At 39.0% G+C, this 15,715-nt stretch overlaps 4 protein-coding genes across 5 annotated transcripts in view; all 4 read left to right on the top strand.

The window, feature by feature from the left end:
- Positions 1-1,439, top strand: part of grm2a (glutamate receptor, metabotropic 2a) — a 16,856-nt gene extending 15,417 nt beyond the window's left edge. Inside the window, exons 4-5 of the mRNA XM_068315297.1 lie at positions 801-978; positions 1,175-1,439. Coding sequence (XP_068171398.1) covers positions 801-978; positions 1,175-1,248 — 252 coding nt within the window. The 3' untranslated portion in view covers positions 1,249-1,439. The remainder of the gene's footprint in view (positions 1-800; positions 979-1,174) is intronic.
- Positions 1,440-4,583: 3,144 nt separating this feature from the next.
- On the top strand, positions 4,584-6,667 carry LOC137595006 (protein mono-ADP-ribosyltransferase PARP3-like). The gene is made up of 5 exons (XM_068314751.1): positions 4,584-4,610; positions 4,971-5,150; positions 5,260-5,398; positions 5,765-5,848; positions 6,585-6,667. Exons 1-5 carry the CDS (start codon positions 4,584-4,586, stop codon positions 6,665-6,667), a joined length of 513 nt encoding a protein of 170 aa, XP_068170852.1.
- On the top strand, positions 6,627-10,922 carry LOC137595229 (protein mono-ADP-ribosyltransferase PARP3-like). 2 transcript variants are annotated; one of them, XM_068315175.1, is made up of 11 exons: positions 6,627-6,792; positions 7,064-7,260; positions 7,391-7,522; positions 7,833-8,012; positions 8,122-8,260; positions 8,627-8,850; positions 8,942-9,094; positions 9,201-9,287; positions 9,369-9,546; positions 9,638-9,781; positions 9,997-10,922. In XM_068315175.1, exons 2-11 carry the CDS (start codon positions 7,081-7,083, stop codon positions 10,167-10,169), a joined length of 1,590 nt encoding a protein of 529 aa, XP_068171276.1. In that variant the 5' UTR covers positions 6,627-6,792; positions 7,064-7,080; the 3' UTR covers positions 10,170-10,922. The 2 variants fall into 2 exon arrangements, with proteins under 2 accessions (XP_068171276.1, XP_068171277.1); XM_068315176.1 differs by lacking the exon at positions 6,627-6,792 and adding an exon at positions 6,805-6,946.
- Positions 10,923-12,877: 1,955 nt separating this feature from the next.
- On the top strand, positions 12,878-14,660 carry gpr61l (G protein-coupled receptor 61-like). The gene is given in 2 exon segments (XM_068316249.1): positions 12,878-14,123; positions 14,126-14,660. Coding segments are annotated over 2 exon segments (1,290 nt in total). The 3' UTR covers positions 14,170-14,660.
- The last annotated feature ends 1,055 nt before the right edge of the window (positions 14,661-15,715 follow it).

The following is a 15,715-nucleotide window of genomic DNA, read 5'->3' as shown; positions in this document are numbered from 1 at the left end:
ACTTGATACGCAACAACCTTATTAACTACTATACTGAAAAACATGTAAATCAAATGTGTTGATATTAAATTAATTCAAACAGATTTTTTTTTCAAGTAGTCCATCTCTAATACAATTTATTATTAGTTTTTAAATGGTTATGATAATTAGTAAAAAAAAAAAAAAGGGTAAAAAGATAAAACACAGTCCTGAAAATAAAATTTAACTGACCACTGTATCATCTATATTCCTGCCTAAACTAACAGGAGCCTTTGGAGTGTTTTTTTTCTGTGTGCAGATCGACCAATACTTGTTTCCCAAATTATCTCAATACCAACATTATGACAGGGTGATACCTGCTGTGCCTTGTGAAAAAGGGGATGCACCTGCCACATAACATAATGCTGGATTGCATGTTGCTCAAGGAGGGAAAAAAAGAAAGCTGTGAAGAGATGGGAAAGGCGCAGACCAATGACACAGCATGATGTGGGCTAGGTGAAGGGGGAAATAGAGCGCGAGATGAGCAGTTGATTGACAAGCAAATAAACAGATAACTTAACACCTCTCTTTAGCGAACTGCACGCTCTCTTTCCTCCTCAAAGCACCTGGCTTTGATTCTGAATTATGACAGGGAGTCTTTATTGTTTCTCTTTAACATGAATTCAGTTATATAGGGAAATGATCCTCAACCCCACACCACTGGTTATATGAGCCCAACAGGGTGGAATTAATTGCACTATTTGCGGTTGTTTTGAAACTCCTACTCCAGCCAGACTAACTATGATTTACCGAGAGAGACGTGCTTCTCGCTTGTCTTTCAGGTTCAGACTACTACCATGTGTATCTCTGTCAGTCTGAGTGGATCGGTGGTGTTGGGCTGCCTCTTTGCTCCCAAGGTCCACATCATTCTGTTCCAGCCACAGAAGAATGTCTGCAATCTCAGAGTGGCCACCACTCGCTTCAGCGTCACCACCGGGCCAGGCTCCAGTTTCTCTCAAGGTAGCATGTCATACACAACAACACAATCTTATTAATCTCTTAATAGAAAGTAGGTATTATGTACCTCATAACTCCATTGAAATGCAACATCATGACATTATCTATATTGTGTTTACTTTATTGACAATCAGAAGTCTTATTTCTTTCATGTACACTCCAGCAGATCCTCTAAAGAACCCTTTCTCATGCTTTTCAGCATCGGTCTCCAATGTTGTTCCTACGGTATGTAACGGACGAGAGGTGGTGGACTCCACAACGTCCTCCTTGTGAAGATTAATTGAGTTCCTCTGCCAAGCTATGTAAACAATTATATAATCACTAGTCCTGAATCAGGTGTCTCAAATATTAAAGAGGTCACAGACGATTGTTCTGACTTTGTTGTCCTCAAAGTGCTGTGAGTACAATGTCCCAATTATTCTATTTTGTTCTTTAAATGAGATGCTGATGACGTCGCATACGTACAGCCCTTGTTTTTATTGAAGATTCTACTTGCAACGATGGAGTAAATTATAGTAAATCTGTTCAATGTAATATATATACAACGTTTTTAACGTAGGTTTTGGTGAACCAGTTTGTGCTTTCTTGTAATTTATGTAAATAAAATGTGTTTTTTATTAATACCAACATTACTGATGTCTGTTTCCTGGCACATCACAAAATTCACATTCAGAAGAATGTCTATTGAAAAGTGCTTGAGGGGTAAATTTACTTAGTTTGATACTATAAACACTGAATACTATGGAATAAACCTTACTGTCTTAGTAACCTCCATAATCCTGACAAATATGTTGTCGTACTACATTCCTAAATGCAATTTACATCTTTGCCAACAATTGCAGACGGTTAAATATCCCTATTGTGCTGAAGTAACTTCATCTGTATTATTTTTCAACCTTCTTAGGCAGATTGCTTTATATTTATTTACCGCCCATTTCATCATTCACAGCACAGATGCAGTGTTTATGACAGAGCTGCCATGCATGGGTTTAGTGTCACACTCAAGGACACTTAAGCATGTGGACAGAGAGCTGGGGATAAACCATCAATCCTGTGATGAATGGACATCCTGCTCCACCTCTTGAGTCACAGCCCCAACAGGAAATCATTTCTAAGCTTGTGGTATAAATCAAATAAATGGTGCCAAATCACAGAAAAAGTTATCCAATGATATTGTCAAAGAGCAGCTTATGTCACAGAGGTTCACCAACTTCAACATGAGAAAGCACGAGGTGGCAAGGGAGAGGAAAACCTGCTTTTTAATGTGCAATGGCAAAACAGACTTTGTCCAGTGAAGTTCATCTGACCTGACCGGTGAGACCATTGAGACCAGTGAGACCAGTGAGTAAGAGGGATAGAAATGGAGTCAAAATAAGTTTGCAGGCAAGTGGTGCGATTCGTATTGGCAAGTTGATGTGACTAATTTAAATTATATGATGATATTGATATAAATGCAAATTACATTTTTAACCAGTCTGGCATACAAATCTCAGCTGCATAATGATTATTACTTTCAAATCTACACCATCTGCCATGACCAAACAGCCATTAAATGAAAATAACCAGCGCAAATATTATCATCTGCCAATAGCAGATAAAATCCACCAAAGCTCTGCAAGGAATACAGACAGCATTTACTGTTGTCCCCCTGTTTCATCTGTCAGGTGACAGATGCTTTAGAAAAATCGACCAACACAGTATTTGTGAATTAACACTGCCATCTTGTGTCCAAATTACTGGATACATGCAGGCAGCTTCAAGGGCTTGTAAATACAGTATATTATATAGTCTTACTTTACTTGATCTGCTAAATGGCCACCATCAAATTACTGTTATTATATAAATCAGCTACAGCTTGCAATGCAAAATTATCTTTGTCACTTTACAATGTAAAGGTTAGGAAAAGAGCCTCACCACATTTAAGAGAAATATTTAGAGACATGTTTATAAGATGATGAGAAATCTACAGCAGTTCTGGTACTGAAAGAGAGCGACAATGTTGTGATCAAATAGGCAAGGATGGAAATTGTTGTCAACCAACAGCATTTATAAAATGATTTACTTCAAAGTACACAAGTAATATTATTTTTTTCTTAATCATTATGGTTTGTACATGAAATCTATTATTTTGCAATAGCATGTAAGGAGTTAGATTCCACCAGCAGTCACAGCTGGGAGATGTTAGATAATCACTCATGTTTGACTGAAAAGTGGATTTGGATCAACATAGAGTTGCTGAAAAGTTCAGATTCTGGATCACTTTTGCACATTCTCTATTCAACAATGCAAATGTTGCAGTGGCAGATTATTATACAAAAAACTTATGATGTTCCGCCACTTTTAAAACTCTTCTCTGAGAGCTATACAATTTTTATATGCAGGGAGAAATATTCAGTTGTTGATTGTACAGGAACACACAGGTTTAGAGACACAATACTACAAGGGGGTTGTGGACTTGTCCCAAACAGTTCTGTCTTCCTCTAGTTCACACTTTATATTGAACCAGCCAGCAAGGAATAAATACTGTTCCTTAAAATCAAACCCTTTTGTACTGTAATGTTTTCTGATGGTGTCAGATTAATTACAGGCCATTGTAGATAGATAGATAGATAGATAGATAGATAGATAGATAGATAGATAGATAGATAGATAGATAGATAGATAGATAGATAGATAGATAGATAGATAGATAGATAGATAGATAGATAGATAGATAGATAGATAGATAGATAGATAGATAGATAGATACTTTATTAATCCCGCAGGAAATTCCACATATCCACTGCTCAGGCATTACATGATGAATAAATACTGGACAAACACCAGGAGAAAAAAAACCCCGGGCCTGGCTCCAGGGTGGGGCCCCGGTTGCGCCATACCGGGCGAAGTCACAGTCCTTGATGTTTTTCTTGCCACAGTGGTTTTTGCACTGCTCTTTGGCCCGTCACCCAGGACCTGTTTGCCAAGGGAGACCCTAGCAGGAGCATAAAGTCCCTGACAACATAGCTCCTGGGCACTCAAACTCCCCCACCACGATAAGGTGGCAGCTCTCGGAGGAGTCAAGCATAGTAGTTAAAGTTAAATGTAATAACATGTCTGGAAAGAAAAAAATAAATTGAATAAATAAAGTTACCAAGATGGCTAGCTATCTAGTCCCATGCTAAGAACAGGCCCATTCTTCTTACTTTCTATTGTGAGTTTTGTGATTGCTTTACACATATATTTTTTACCTGTAGAAATAGAAAGCAGGAGAGACAACAGTACTGAGGGATCAGAACAGGGAAAAAGGCAGCCCTAACATTCAATGCGAAGCTTCACAATAGTCTACTAAGGAAATGTCTGTAGGATAAAAGATCAGTTAAGAGTCTATTTTTTTTTTGCATGCATTTACCTTTCTTGTGTCCAATATCCTCTGATATACATTGATGATGCAGCATGTGTTCCTCCCTTCTTTTAACAGAATTTTTCAAAGTTCTAGACATCTTGACTTTCCATTTGCATTACATTTTGAAATGGTTTCTGATGTTAGAATGGATATAACACAATCTGTACTATGAAAGTATAAATAAACGTAACGTCTGTCTTCTTTCCTTTTTCTATAACCAGTTATGGCCCCTGTGCTAGCCAGAGTGACTGTAATGCTTATTTAATAATGCAAAAACTGCTAAATGCATTTTCATGACATAGAAAATCCTCTCAAATACCTTCAGGCACGCATCATCAAGCGAGGGGTTTAGTTAAAAGTAATGTATTAATTAGGGTATATCAAAGTAAAAAAATCTTGTTCAGTAATAAATGTATTTTAAACAATGCAAACAATCATCTTCAGAATCAGCTGTTTTTTGTGACTCATGAACTGACTACCTTCATCAGTTATATGATCAACATAAGTGGAGGTCTTCCTCAGTATGGTGATAATATCTTGACCTTCCACAGTCCATACCACTCATATTGCGCAATTGTTACTGACTGCCTCATGTCTAATCTGAATTCAGGGGGAAGTGGGACAAAACAAACTTAGCGAGTTTAATAACGTGGAGAATGCTATCAAGGACTTTGAGAAAAAGTTTAAGGACAAGACAAAGAACAACTGGAGTGATCGGTTGAATTTTGTATCTCACCCTGGAAAGTACACCCTGATTGAGGTGGATGGAGACGAGAATGCCGAGGTCAAGGTAAACGTCAGTGCTCATCTCATAAGAACAAAGCCTGATGAGGAACTGGAGTAACTCGTTGGACATTTTTGGATAATTCTCAGCAGAATCTCTTTGGCTGTATTTACAGGTGGACAGTGTCGATGGAAAGTCTGTCAAAGTCACCAAAAACGTCCTGTCCTGCACACTCGATACAGCTATGAAGAAACTCATTGAGCTCATTTTCAGCAATGATATGTTCAAAGAAGCGATGGAATGCATGAACCTAGGTGTGTGTGTTGTGTCTCAGTCTAAATATAAACCAGTTTATGCAACTTCAGAGTACACAGATACCGGTTCAGTAGCATATCTGTTTCACTAAAGTGTGTGCGTCTCTAAGAAGGATTCAGTTCTGAAGTCTCTGTTTTTCTTTGTTTGTTTTTTATAATGAAGATGCATTTAAAAAACACATTCTTTAATTTTAGCTGTTTGAAGATATCGGATTGTTTTTCTTAGTTCTTTGGGAGTACGTACAGAACAGTTCGTAAAACCTGGCAATGTATAATGTATGACATTCCTTTTCTTGGCAAAAAATACAATATCTACTCTGGATGGTTAAAATATTGTTTTTTGGTGTATGAATGTGTGTCTTACAGACATCAAGAAGATGCCTTTGGGGAAACTCAGTAAGATACAGATTGCTAAGGGATTTGAGGTGTTGGAGGAGATTACCCTGTTTGGTAAAAGTAATGTATTAATTAGGGTATATCAAAGTAAAAAAATCTTATTCAGTAATAAATGTATTTTAAATAATCTTTGCCTTGATGCTGCTGTGTTAGAGGTAGGACAACAGGCTTTGATTATCAATAGTTTACTTTGTTAAATTCTTTCATTCACCTAGATGTTCCTGGTTTTTTATTTTAGTATTTTAGTTAATCTCTCAGGAAATGATATAAGGACCCTGATGGATAAATCTAATACAGTTTAGTGTTAATATAAATAAAAATATGCTATGAATGTGTACATTTAGGTATGAAAATAAATAAAATTATTTCCTGTAATAATGTTTTTTTTTTATTGAATTAAAGGGACTGTTGAGCCTCGGTCTTCACAATTGCGTGCCCTTCTACTTAAGTATTTTTATATCTTATTTTTCCTATTCCAAAATGAATTATTTAAATTAACATAAGTGCCGGATATCCTTTATCGTAAAGCTACGGGTTCGACAGGGGATATCAACACCCTTTAGTAGAACTCTGACTCTTCAGGTTATATCAGGTCACGTATAGCCATTAATTTGCAGGACGAACGTACGGTGCTAATCCTACTATGAAGGCGCCATAACCCGCCTTCCTCAGCCTCTGATTAGCTTAAAATTATATTGTCACTCACATTTAACCAATCGTTACCCCAACTCAACAACAACACTAGCCAATCACAGGTATTGTAAGGCGGGTCTTACCTTCATCATATCAGGAGAGAAAAATTTGCGTGTGAATGTACTCCACCTCCACAGCGGCTACAGTGAAGCTCCGCCTCTTCCGGTGACCAGAAAGTGAACGTAAACTTCACGATAATCACTGTCAGTCACCTCAGTTGGCTGCAGGGGTATCGACGTTGCCAAGGGGAATCTCTGGCTTTGTTACCGCTTTCCCACCCCGACGGAACGAGTCAAAGTTAAGAGGTGAGTTAACAGCTGAGGGGAATTCAGGTCCTGTGATCAATAAAGCAGGTTGGGTGAAGCGTCCACTGACCCTGTTCATCTCCAAACAACTCAGCCGTAATGGTGACTTTCTAGTCTTTGTAGCCGCTAACACTAACTGATGTGTTATTACTCGGTAAGTACATGTCGACGGCTTCATTTGGGTTGATGCTCGATAGCTTATCATCGTGGTCGTGTCTGGGCTTGTCCCGTCACAGAGTCCAGATGATGAATACGGTAAGTTTGTGTGCAGGGTCTTCAGTCCGCACAATGGCCCCTAAGAGAAGAGCAGCTTCTGGTACAAAGGCAGGTGGCAAGAAGGCAAAAGAGGAGACACCAAAGCCCAAGAATGCTTTTACCTCTGCGAAAGAGGCCCTCCTGGCTGCAGGGCCACAGGTGAAAGGAAAGAAGAAGGTGGATGAGCACTGCCCACTGTCAAGCAATGGAGAGGTAAGAAAGATGCTGTATGACGTCAGCCAGGTGCCTTCAGGTGCTTTACAGGAATCCTTTCACGTAAAATTAGATTTTGTGCAGTAACATTTAAAAGAAATGTTGAAAATTGTTCTGTTTCCTCCACCAGGTGCATGAGGACTATGACTGCATGCTCAACCAAACAAACATTGGAAACAATAATAATAATAATAAGTTTTATGTTGTCCAAGTTATCAAATCTGGCTCCAGTTATTATTCCTGGAACAGATGGGGCAGAGTGGTAAGTTTAACCTGAGTTACATACCTGTTATTCTGCTCTTGCTTATTTATGTAGGATTTTTAATACCTGCAAATACTTTTTAAATTTGCATATAATCTTTGCCATAGAATGTATCAGAGCATTTATGCAAACAATCATCTTCAGAATCAGCTGTTTTTTGTGACTCATGAACTGACTACCTTCATCAGTTATATGATCAACATAAGTGGAGGTCTTCCTCAGTATGGTGATAATATGTTGACCTTCCACAGTCCATACCACTCATATTGCGCAATTGTTACTGACTGCCTCATGTCTAATCTGAATTCAGGGGGAAGTGGGACAAAACAAACTTAGCGAGTTTAATAACGTGGAGAATGCTATCAAGGACTTTGAGAAAAAGTTTAAGGACAAGACAAAGAACAACTGGAGTGATCGGTTGAATTTTGTATCTCACCCTGGAAAGTACACCCTGATTGAGGTGGATGGAGACGAGAATGCCGAGGTCAAGGTAAACGTCAGTGCTCATCTCATAAGAACAAAGCCTGATGAGGAACTGGAGTAACTCGTTGGACATTTTTGGATAATTCTCAGCAGAATCTCTTTGGCTGTATTTACAGGTGGACAGTGTCGATGGAAAGTCTGTCAAAGTCACCAAAAACGTCCTGTCCTGCACACTCGATACAGCTATGAAGAAACTCATTGAGCTCATTTTCAGCAATGATATGTTCAAAGAAGCGATGGAATGCATGAACCTAGGTGTGTCTATTGTGTCTCAGTCTAAATACAAACCAGTTTATGCAACTTCAGTGTACACAGATACCGGTTCAGTAGCATATCTGTTTCACTAAAGTGTGTGCGTCTCTAAGAAGGATTCAGTTCTGAAGTCTCTGTTTTTCTTTGTTTGTTTTTTATAATGAAGATGCATTTAAAAAACACATTCTTTAATTTTAGCTGTTTGAAGATATCGGATTGTTTTTCTTAGTTCTTTGGGATTACGTACAGAACAGTTCGTAAAACCTGGCAATGTATAATGTATGACATTCCTTTTCTTGGCAAAAAATACAATATCTACTCTGGATGGTTAAAATATTGTTTTTTGGTGTATGAATGTGTGTCTTACAGACATCAAGAAGATGCCTTTGGGGAAACTCAGTAAGATACAGATTGCTAAGGGATTTGAGGTGTTGGAGGAGATTGAGGCTGCCATGAACCAAAAAAGGGGAAAGGCACGTTTAGAAGAACTTTCCTCAAAGTTCTTCACTGTCATTCCACATAACTTTGGCCGCAACAGACCCCCAGCTATCGACAACAAGGAGGTTGTGGAGCAGAAGAAAGAGATGCTCATGGTGAGGTTTTGAATGCTTTATACTGCAATGAACTCTCCTTATATGTTTCCTGCTTTTTAGAGTTACTCTCGTTACTCCATGCTTTCTTTAGGTGCTGGCTGACATTGAGCTCGCCCAAACTCTAAAGTCAGAAACTGAAAAGGCTCAAGAGATGGTCGAGACAGTTCCCCACCCGCTGGACCAAGACTATAATTCTCTCCATTGCAGGCTCAGCCTAATGGACACAAATTCAGAAATATTTAAGGTACAATAACATTCAATAGGCACAGACCATTTGTCGTGATTGATCACAAATCTTTCATTCATATTGTCCTTATAATGAAGGTGTTTAACTGGTTTTTCTGTTCAAGATCATTGAAAAATACCTGAAAGCGACTTCAGATGGATATCGTAAACCAAAAATTGTCAATGTTTGGGAAGTTGATCGAGATACAGAGGTGGGAATGGCAGTGTTGTTTTCATGTGACATAAAAAAAATCAGAAGTCGTGTAACCTAACACATACGTTGCACATAACAGGGAACACGGTTCAATGAAAATGACAAGCTGGAGAACCGCCGTCTGCTGTGGCATGGTACAAACATAGCAGTGGTTGCAGCCATCCTGAAGAGTGGTCTGAGGATAATGCCCCATTCAGGGGGGCGTGTTGGTCGCGGCATATATTTTGCGTCTGAAAACAGCAAGTCTGCATGTTATGGTAAGGCTATATGAAGAAACTAAGAGTGAACAAGATACAAAGGACATGTCATTGGTAACCTATCACATCTGGTGCACCATGAATTTTTTAGTGCGCACTTCCAAAAACACTGGAGTAATGTTCCTTTGTGAGGTGGCCCTTGGCCAAGAGAAGACCATCACCAAAGACAACAGTTCCTTGAAATCTGCTCCCCCGGGCTTTGATAGCGTGGTGGCGCGAGGTTCAGTGGAACCAGGTACGGTACTGTTAGCACACAGTAAAAGTATTTCTGCAAAAAAAACATCAGTGTTTAAAAGTAACATAAAGCATGCATGTTTAAGGTAGTGCTATTTCAATAAAAATATAATCAGCTCATTGTATGACTCTTCAATACCAATCAAAATGAAAGAATTTAAGAACGACTGTGTTAACTGATATCTTGTGTCGTGTTTTTATCACCTGCATTTCCAGATCCGTCCCAGGACACTTTCATCACCTTGGAGGGCAAGAAAATTGCTGTGCCTCAGGGTAAGCCTATAAGTCAGCCACAGTTTTCAGGTAGCCACTTCTGCAACAGTGAATATCTGATCTACAAAGAGAGCCAGTGTCGCCTTCGCTACCTGCTGGAGCTGCACATGAACTAATATACCTAAAGGAGAAAAGCTTTCCCTCTATATAAGGCGGTTCCTATGAAGCTAAGCTATGCTGTTATCGTATATTGATATGGTCTTACTGTTATTGTGCAGATATTCCTGTTATAATGCATAAATGACTCATACTTCTGTGCCTTATTCTTTGCATATAGTAAAACGGATTTTAAAATGAGTTGTGCCACTTCATACTTGATCTTGCTTTGTAAACTTTCCAAAGACCTTTGATAATTTGCACCGTTTGATTTTTCCAACTGCACGCTGCACCTTGTTTTCTATGTGGCAACTCAATTGCAGTTATTTAGCTCACTTTTTAACATATTGCTCCATTTAATCAAAGTGGTACCCCTAGGCATGTCACTCATGAAGAAAGTCAACTACATAAATCAGTGATATGTAGGAGGAATTTTGCAGTCATTTGGCCACTTAGACTTACTGTACGTTGCTGCTATATTATTCTATTTAGAGACATGTTTAAAGGCAGATGTATGAAGTGCAATTTATGGCTACTATTCAACCACCTCCACAAATGTAATGCACTGTTGAGCTCTTAAATAAGACTCAGAAAGAACATCTCTGTTTACGAGTACCTAGGCACATACAGGTACAGTATTTACCCAGAGGACCAACTATGTGACCACTTGGTGGCAGTAATGGGAAATCCTCTGTAATGTAATTGCCCCAGCACGTTTTGCACTAGAACATTACTTGAATGGACATGTAATTAATAAAGTAAGTGCCCCTCTATCTTGTACCAGTGTTTTCCTTTGAATTTTGATCAAAGCTGTTTTTTTATTCTCACTATTTTAGGTGATTTCCATTGCGACAGTGTAGATGGTACTCATGATTTGCAAATATTCTAAGATGACATATGACATTGTCAGGATTCTGGTGGGCTTCTTGTGATTAAAACTTTAATTGTACCTAATCAAACTCTTATGGCATGTACTCTAATAATTCTGATTACCACTGGTTCTAGCCCAGTCCTCCTGGTCTATGTGCTGATGTTGACCTCAGCTTGCTCCATAGGGGCTGCGGGGGCTATTCACTGCTCATCAGGCGTGGGTCAGATGCAAAGAGGAATACCCCTGAGGAATGTTTACAAACGGAATCAATAATTTAGTCAAAGAGAAACAACAACTGGACATGCACATCATCAAATAGTCATGGCTTTGATATGCATATTTATTCCCTGCTCGGGGTTTGAATAATAAATCTGCTCTCCGACCAATCTTATTAGGACAAATGAAATCTAAACTATTTCATTTTATACTTATGCACCGAGACAATTTTTCTTTTGAGGAAAAGTATTCATATGGTGTTTGAGATGTTAAAAATTTAAGAAATTGTTTTGGGCCACACTAATTAAGAAAGGACAAGGAGCCTCTCCTGTGCAGTACAAATGGCTGGGGTATAAGAACACAATTTCAGCTGTAGATATAACAGCACAAATTGTAATGCAGTTCATTAAATATTTAAGATGGAAAAAGTTAAACCTTTCCTTATTGGATTGCATTGAAGTAGTTCCTTCCAATTTGAATGCAAATAACATCTGTTTTCCAGTTAGTTTGGTGGGCATTAGGACCCAGTGAACAAAAGGCTCAACAAGTGGAACAGTGGAGTTTGTGTTTATTAGAAAGCAAAAAAACCCCCAAAACAATACAATGTGTGACAGTCAGTGCCACACACAGGACAGGACTGCGGAGGGAGAGAAAGCATCATTTACCAATTAAAGTCATGGAATCAGTGACCAGCTCTTCTTTGTTAGAAAATTTACATGTGTGACATTGTTAGTTAGAAGCTCTGCAGACACTGAATTACCTGGATGAAACTCTATGGATTAGGAGATGTATGATGACCTCTTTTTTTTTTTACTACTTGGAAGCAGTAAATGAAAAATCTGGGTTTTCTCTGATTTGGACCCAAAGAAATATTTGAAGGTTTTCATCAAGAAACTGTCTGACCTTTATCAGTGTGCTTGTTGTGGACGAACTAAACTGTGGATCATGGGTAGGTGTTGTATGTTTTTCATTTATTATTTAGATATAAAAATTTGCATGCAATTTTGATTTCAAAGCAATAAAAGTATTTTTAGTTGCACACGTACAAAGGTAGAGATACTCCTTATTTATTTTATTTTTCTAATATTATTCATCATTTATCAGGTAGACAGGGTCAAAGTCAGGTATGAATATTTTTCAAAGCCACTCATCTAAACAGATCAATAAGGAAAAAAAAACTTTTAAATAGTTGTTACTATTAACATTTTCAGTGCTTTATATTGTTTATTGTCACCACTGTGTGGATACAATAGTTTACAATACAATACAATATTAATGTTTTAAAGAGGGTGAGTTAGTGCTATATTTGACTGTAAACGGTTTTTAATTGACCTCTAAGCGTACCTGTTCATGCTTAAAATGTGTCAGCAACTGTTTCCATGTTTCAAGTTATAGATCAGAACTCAAGAGAAACTTGATATGCTTTTTAATTAATTAACAGTAAATAAAGTAATCAAACCTCACACTGCATCTGTATTATTCTATGTTACACTATTCATAAAATTACACAGGAAGGTGTGATATAGAGCAGGAAGGATCAGGAGGCCTTATTTCCCGTATCTTCAGAAATAACTTTTTCATCTCAACAGGTCCTCCACATGTGAAGTCTGAGATCCAAATGAAGAAAGCCTCGGATGAATAATGGCTGACAAGACTGGCCCCATGATAAACTCTGTCCCAAACCACTCTGTGATCAATTCCCCCACTAACCTATGGGAGCTCAATCCTACAGTCCCTGCAAATGTGGGTGTCGTCACCAGCTCCCAATCACAGATCAAAGACCTATTTGGGTTGTTCTGCATGGTGACCCTCAACCTCATTGCGCTGCTGGCCAACGCTGTTGTGATGATAGCCATTGCTCGAGCTCCTCACTTGAAAAGGTTTGCTTTTGTGTGTCATCTTTGTGCGGTGGATATGCTGTGTGCCATCCTGCTCATGCCGTTGGGCATCATATCCAGCTCACCGTTCTTTGGCACAGTGGTATTTACTGTTCTGGAGTGTCAGGTCTACATCTTCCTCAATGTTTTCCTCATATGTTTAACAATTCTCACCATCACAGCCATCAGTGTGGAGCGTTACTTCTACATCGTACACCCCATGCGTTATGAGGTGAAGATGACCATCAACCTCGCGATAAGTGTCATGCTGCTAATCTGGATTAAGTCAGTCCTTTTAGCTTTGATTACCCTGTTTGGATGGCCTTCTTATGGACATCAGAGCTCTATTGCTGCAGCTCACTGTTCCCTCCATGCCAGCCACAGTCATTTGAGGAGTGTGTTTGCTGTGCTCTTCAGTGTAGTCTGTTTCTTTGCGCCCGCGGTGGTTATCTTTGCTGTTTACTGCGCTGTGTACAAGGTCGCACGTTCTGCAGCCTTGCAGCAGTTCCCTCCTGTTCCCACACGGTCAAATGAGAGCCCTGCTAAGACTCGCTCAAACTCCATTCATAGTCAGACCACAATGATTGCCAGGACTCGCACTCTGCCCCAGAGACTATCTCCGGAGAGAGCTTTCAGTGGAGGAAAAGCTGCCCTAACTTTGGTCTTCATTGTGGGCCAGTTCTTGATTTGTTGGTTGCCATTCTTCATTTTCCATCTGCACATGTCTCTGACTGGATCTATGCAGAGCCCCGGGGACCTGGAGGAGGCAGTCACCTGGTTGGCCTATTCCTCCTTTGCCGTCAATCCATTCTTCTACGGGCTGCTGAACAGGCAGATCAGGGAAGAGCTGATAAAGTTTCGCCGATGTTGCCTGACACAGACGGCGGAGTTCGGGGCATCCAGCCATGAAGGTTCTCTTCAGGATAACTTCCTCCAGTTCATCCAGAGAACCAGCAGCACAGCTGATACTCTGCCTAAGTGTGGTAACTCTGAACCAACCAAAAACAACACAATGGGGTGAAACTCCCGGGACTGATTCCTGACCAGCACACTTAAACATCAACCAATGTGATGTAATTATGAACCAGAGTGCTACTATATAAACCATGGCAGTTTTATGGGTGTATTATTATTTGTTCTTTTTTCAGCATAATATGTAAAAAGCACTTGATTTGGATAAGTCCCTCCTCGTATTATCATCAGATGATCATAGGGGTTTGATATTCTTAAATTGATGTACACCCTAACCCTAACACCTTATAAAGAGGGGTCTACACTTCCTCATGAGGAGATCATTGTGGACACAGCCAGAGAGTTCCTTTAAAGTTCATATGGACAGATTTGTATTGTGTTGAAAAAAACATAAACCTATTCGTATAATTTAATTCAGAGGGCTTTCCAATATATATCTGAAAGTGCTGTGGTCGCAGTGTGACATGAAAACTACAGTAGAAATGTGCCCCTGTTCATACTTATCATTTATACTACAGTTAAACTGATTTTGCATATGTTTTTAGATTTTTTCATATGTTTTTCTAAACGTCAAAATCATAGAGTGTAACTATAATAACTAGAACAGCATTTGATGGGTGTATTGTTGTAATTAGTGAATAAATCTTTTTCAATAACAGTGTGTATAGTGTTGCTATTGAAGTTGTAAAGGAAGTATTATATGGTCCTTAAAATCGAAGGGGTGACTTTGCGTTGAGTGGGTTTCACTGATCACTAAAGGAATCTACCCTCCCTGAATCTACAATGCCTTGGACCTCCTGTGTGTGACAGATACACTGATTGATGGTGAATGTCATTTGTTGTCATGGAAACTGAGTGCGTGTGACTGACATATCAACCAAAGACCTTTTACCTGGATGTATGTTGGATTTTGATAATTAACTGTTGGTATTCCACAAGCTTTGCACGTGGAGAATAACACCTTTTGTAAACACCATTTTGCTAGTAGTCAGTAGTTGGTGTGTACACCTCTGTTGTGTCTCTGTGGGCCTCACCAGGAGGATAAGTAACTACAGCCTAGAGATGCGCTCTGGGATGTTTAAATTGGTGAGATTTCTCCTCACCAGTCTTTTACAAAAGGAGGGCAGGAGGGCAGATGTATATAATTTATCCAGGTTCTCAGAATAAAGGACACAGCTGATAACTGTGCAAAAATGAAAGCACCTCTCATGGGTCCTCCTTTCATTCCATTCATACAGCGTTGATGGGATAATACTTGACTATAATCCCTCGTACTTTTTAAATTGAGTTTATTTTAAAAAGAATTGACTATCCTATTTAGCTGTCTTGTTATGAACAGACTTCTGTATTTGAAAACTAATATTGATCTTGCATCCATTATTTAACATGTTTTTGAATGTACATAGGAACTAAGAGGTTTGTGCACCACACAGATTGCAAAGGCAGAAGTAAAGATCACCTAATGAGAAAAAATATTTTTGTGGAGCTGTTCTATGGCTGTTCTGATCACAGCAAGCTAAAATATTCTATGGAGGCCCAAAGTCAAACAATGTCAAAATCCTAATCTGGGTTGATCAAATAAAAGCACAGGCAAGATTTAAGAGAGGCAGTGTACAATGCTGATGTCTGG

This window comes from Antennarius striatus, chromosome 5 (genome assembly GCF_040054535.1).
Source record: "Antennarius striatus isolate MH-2024 chromosome 5, ASM4005453v1, whole genome shotgun sequence".
Classification (NCBI taxonomy): Eukaryota; Metazoa; Chordata; class Actinopteri; order Lophiiformes; family Antennariidae; genus Antennarius; species Antennarius striatus.
The sequence above is the reverse complement of the archived record's forward strand: the minus strand, read 5'-3'. Positions and strand labels throughout refer to the sequence as shown.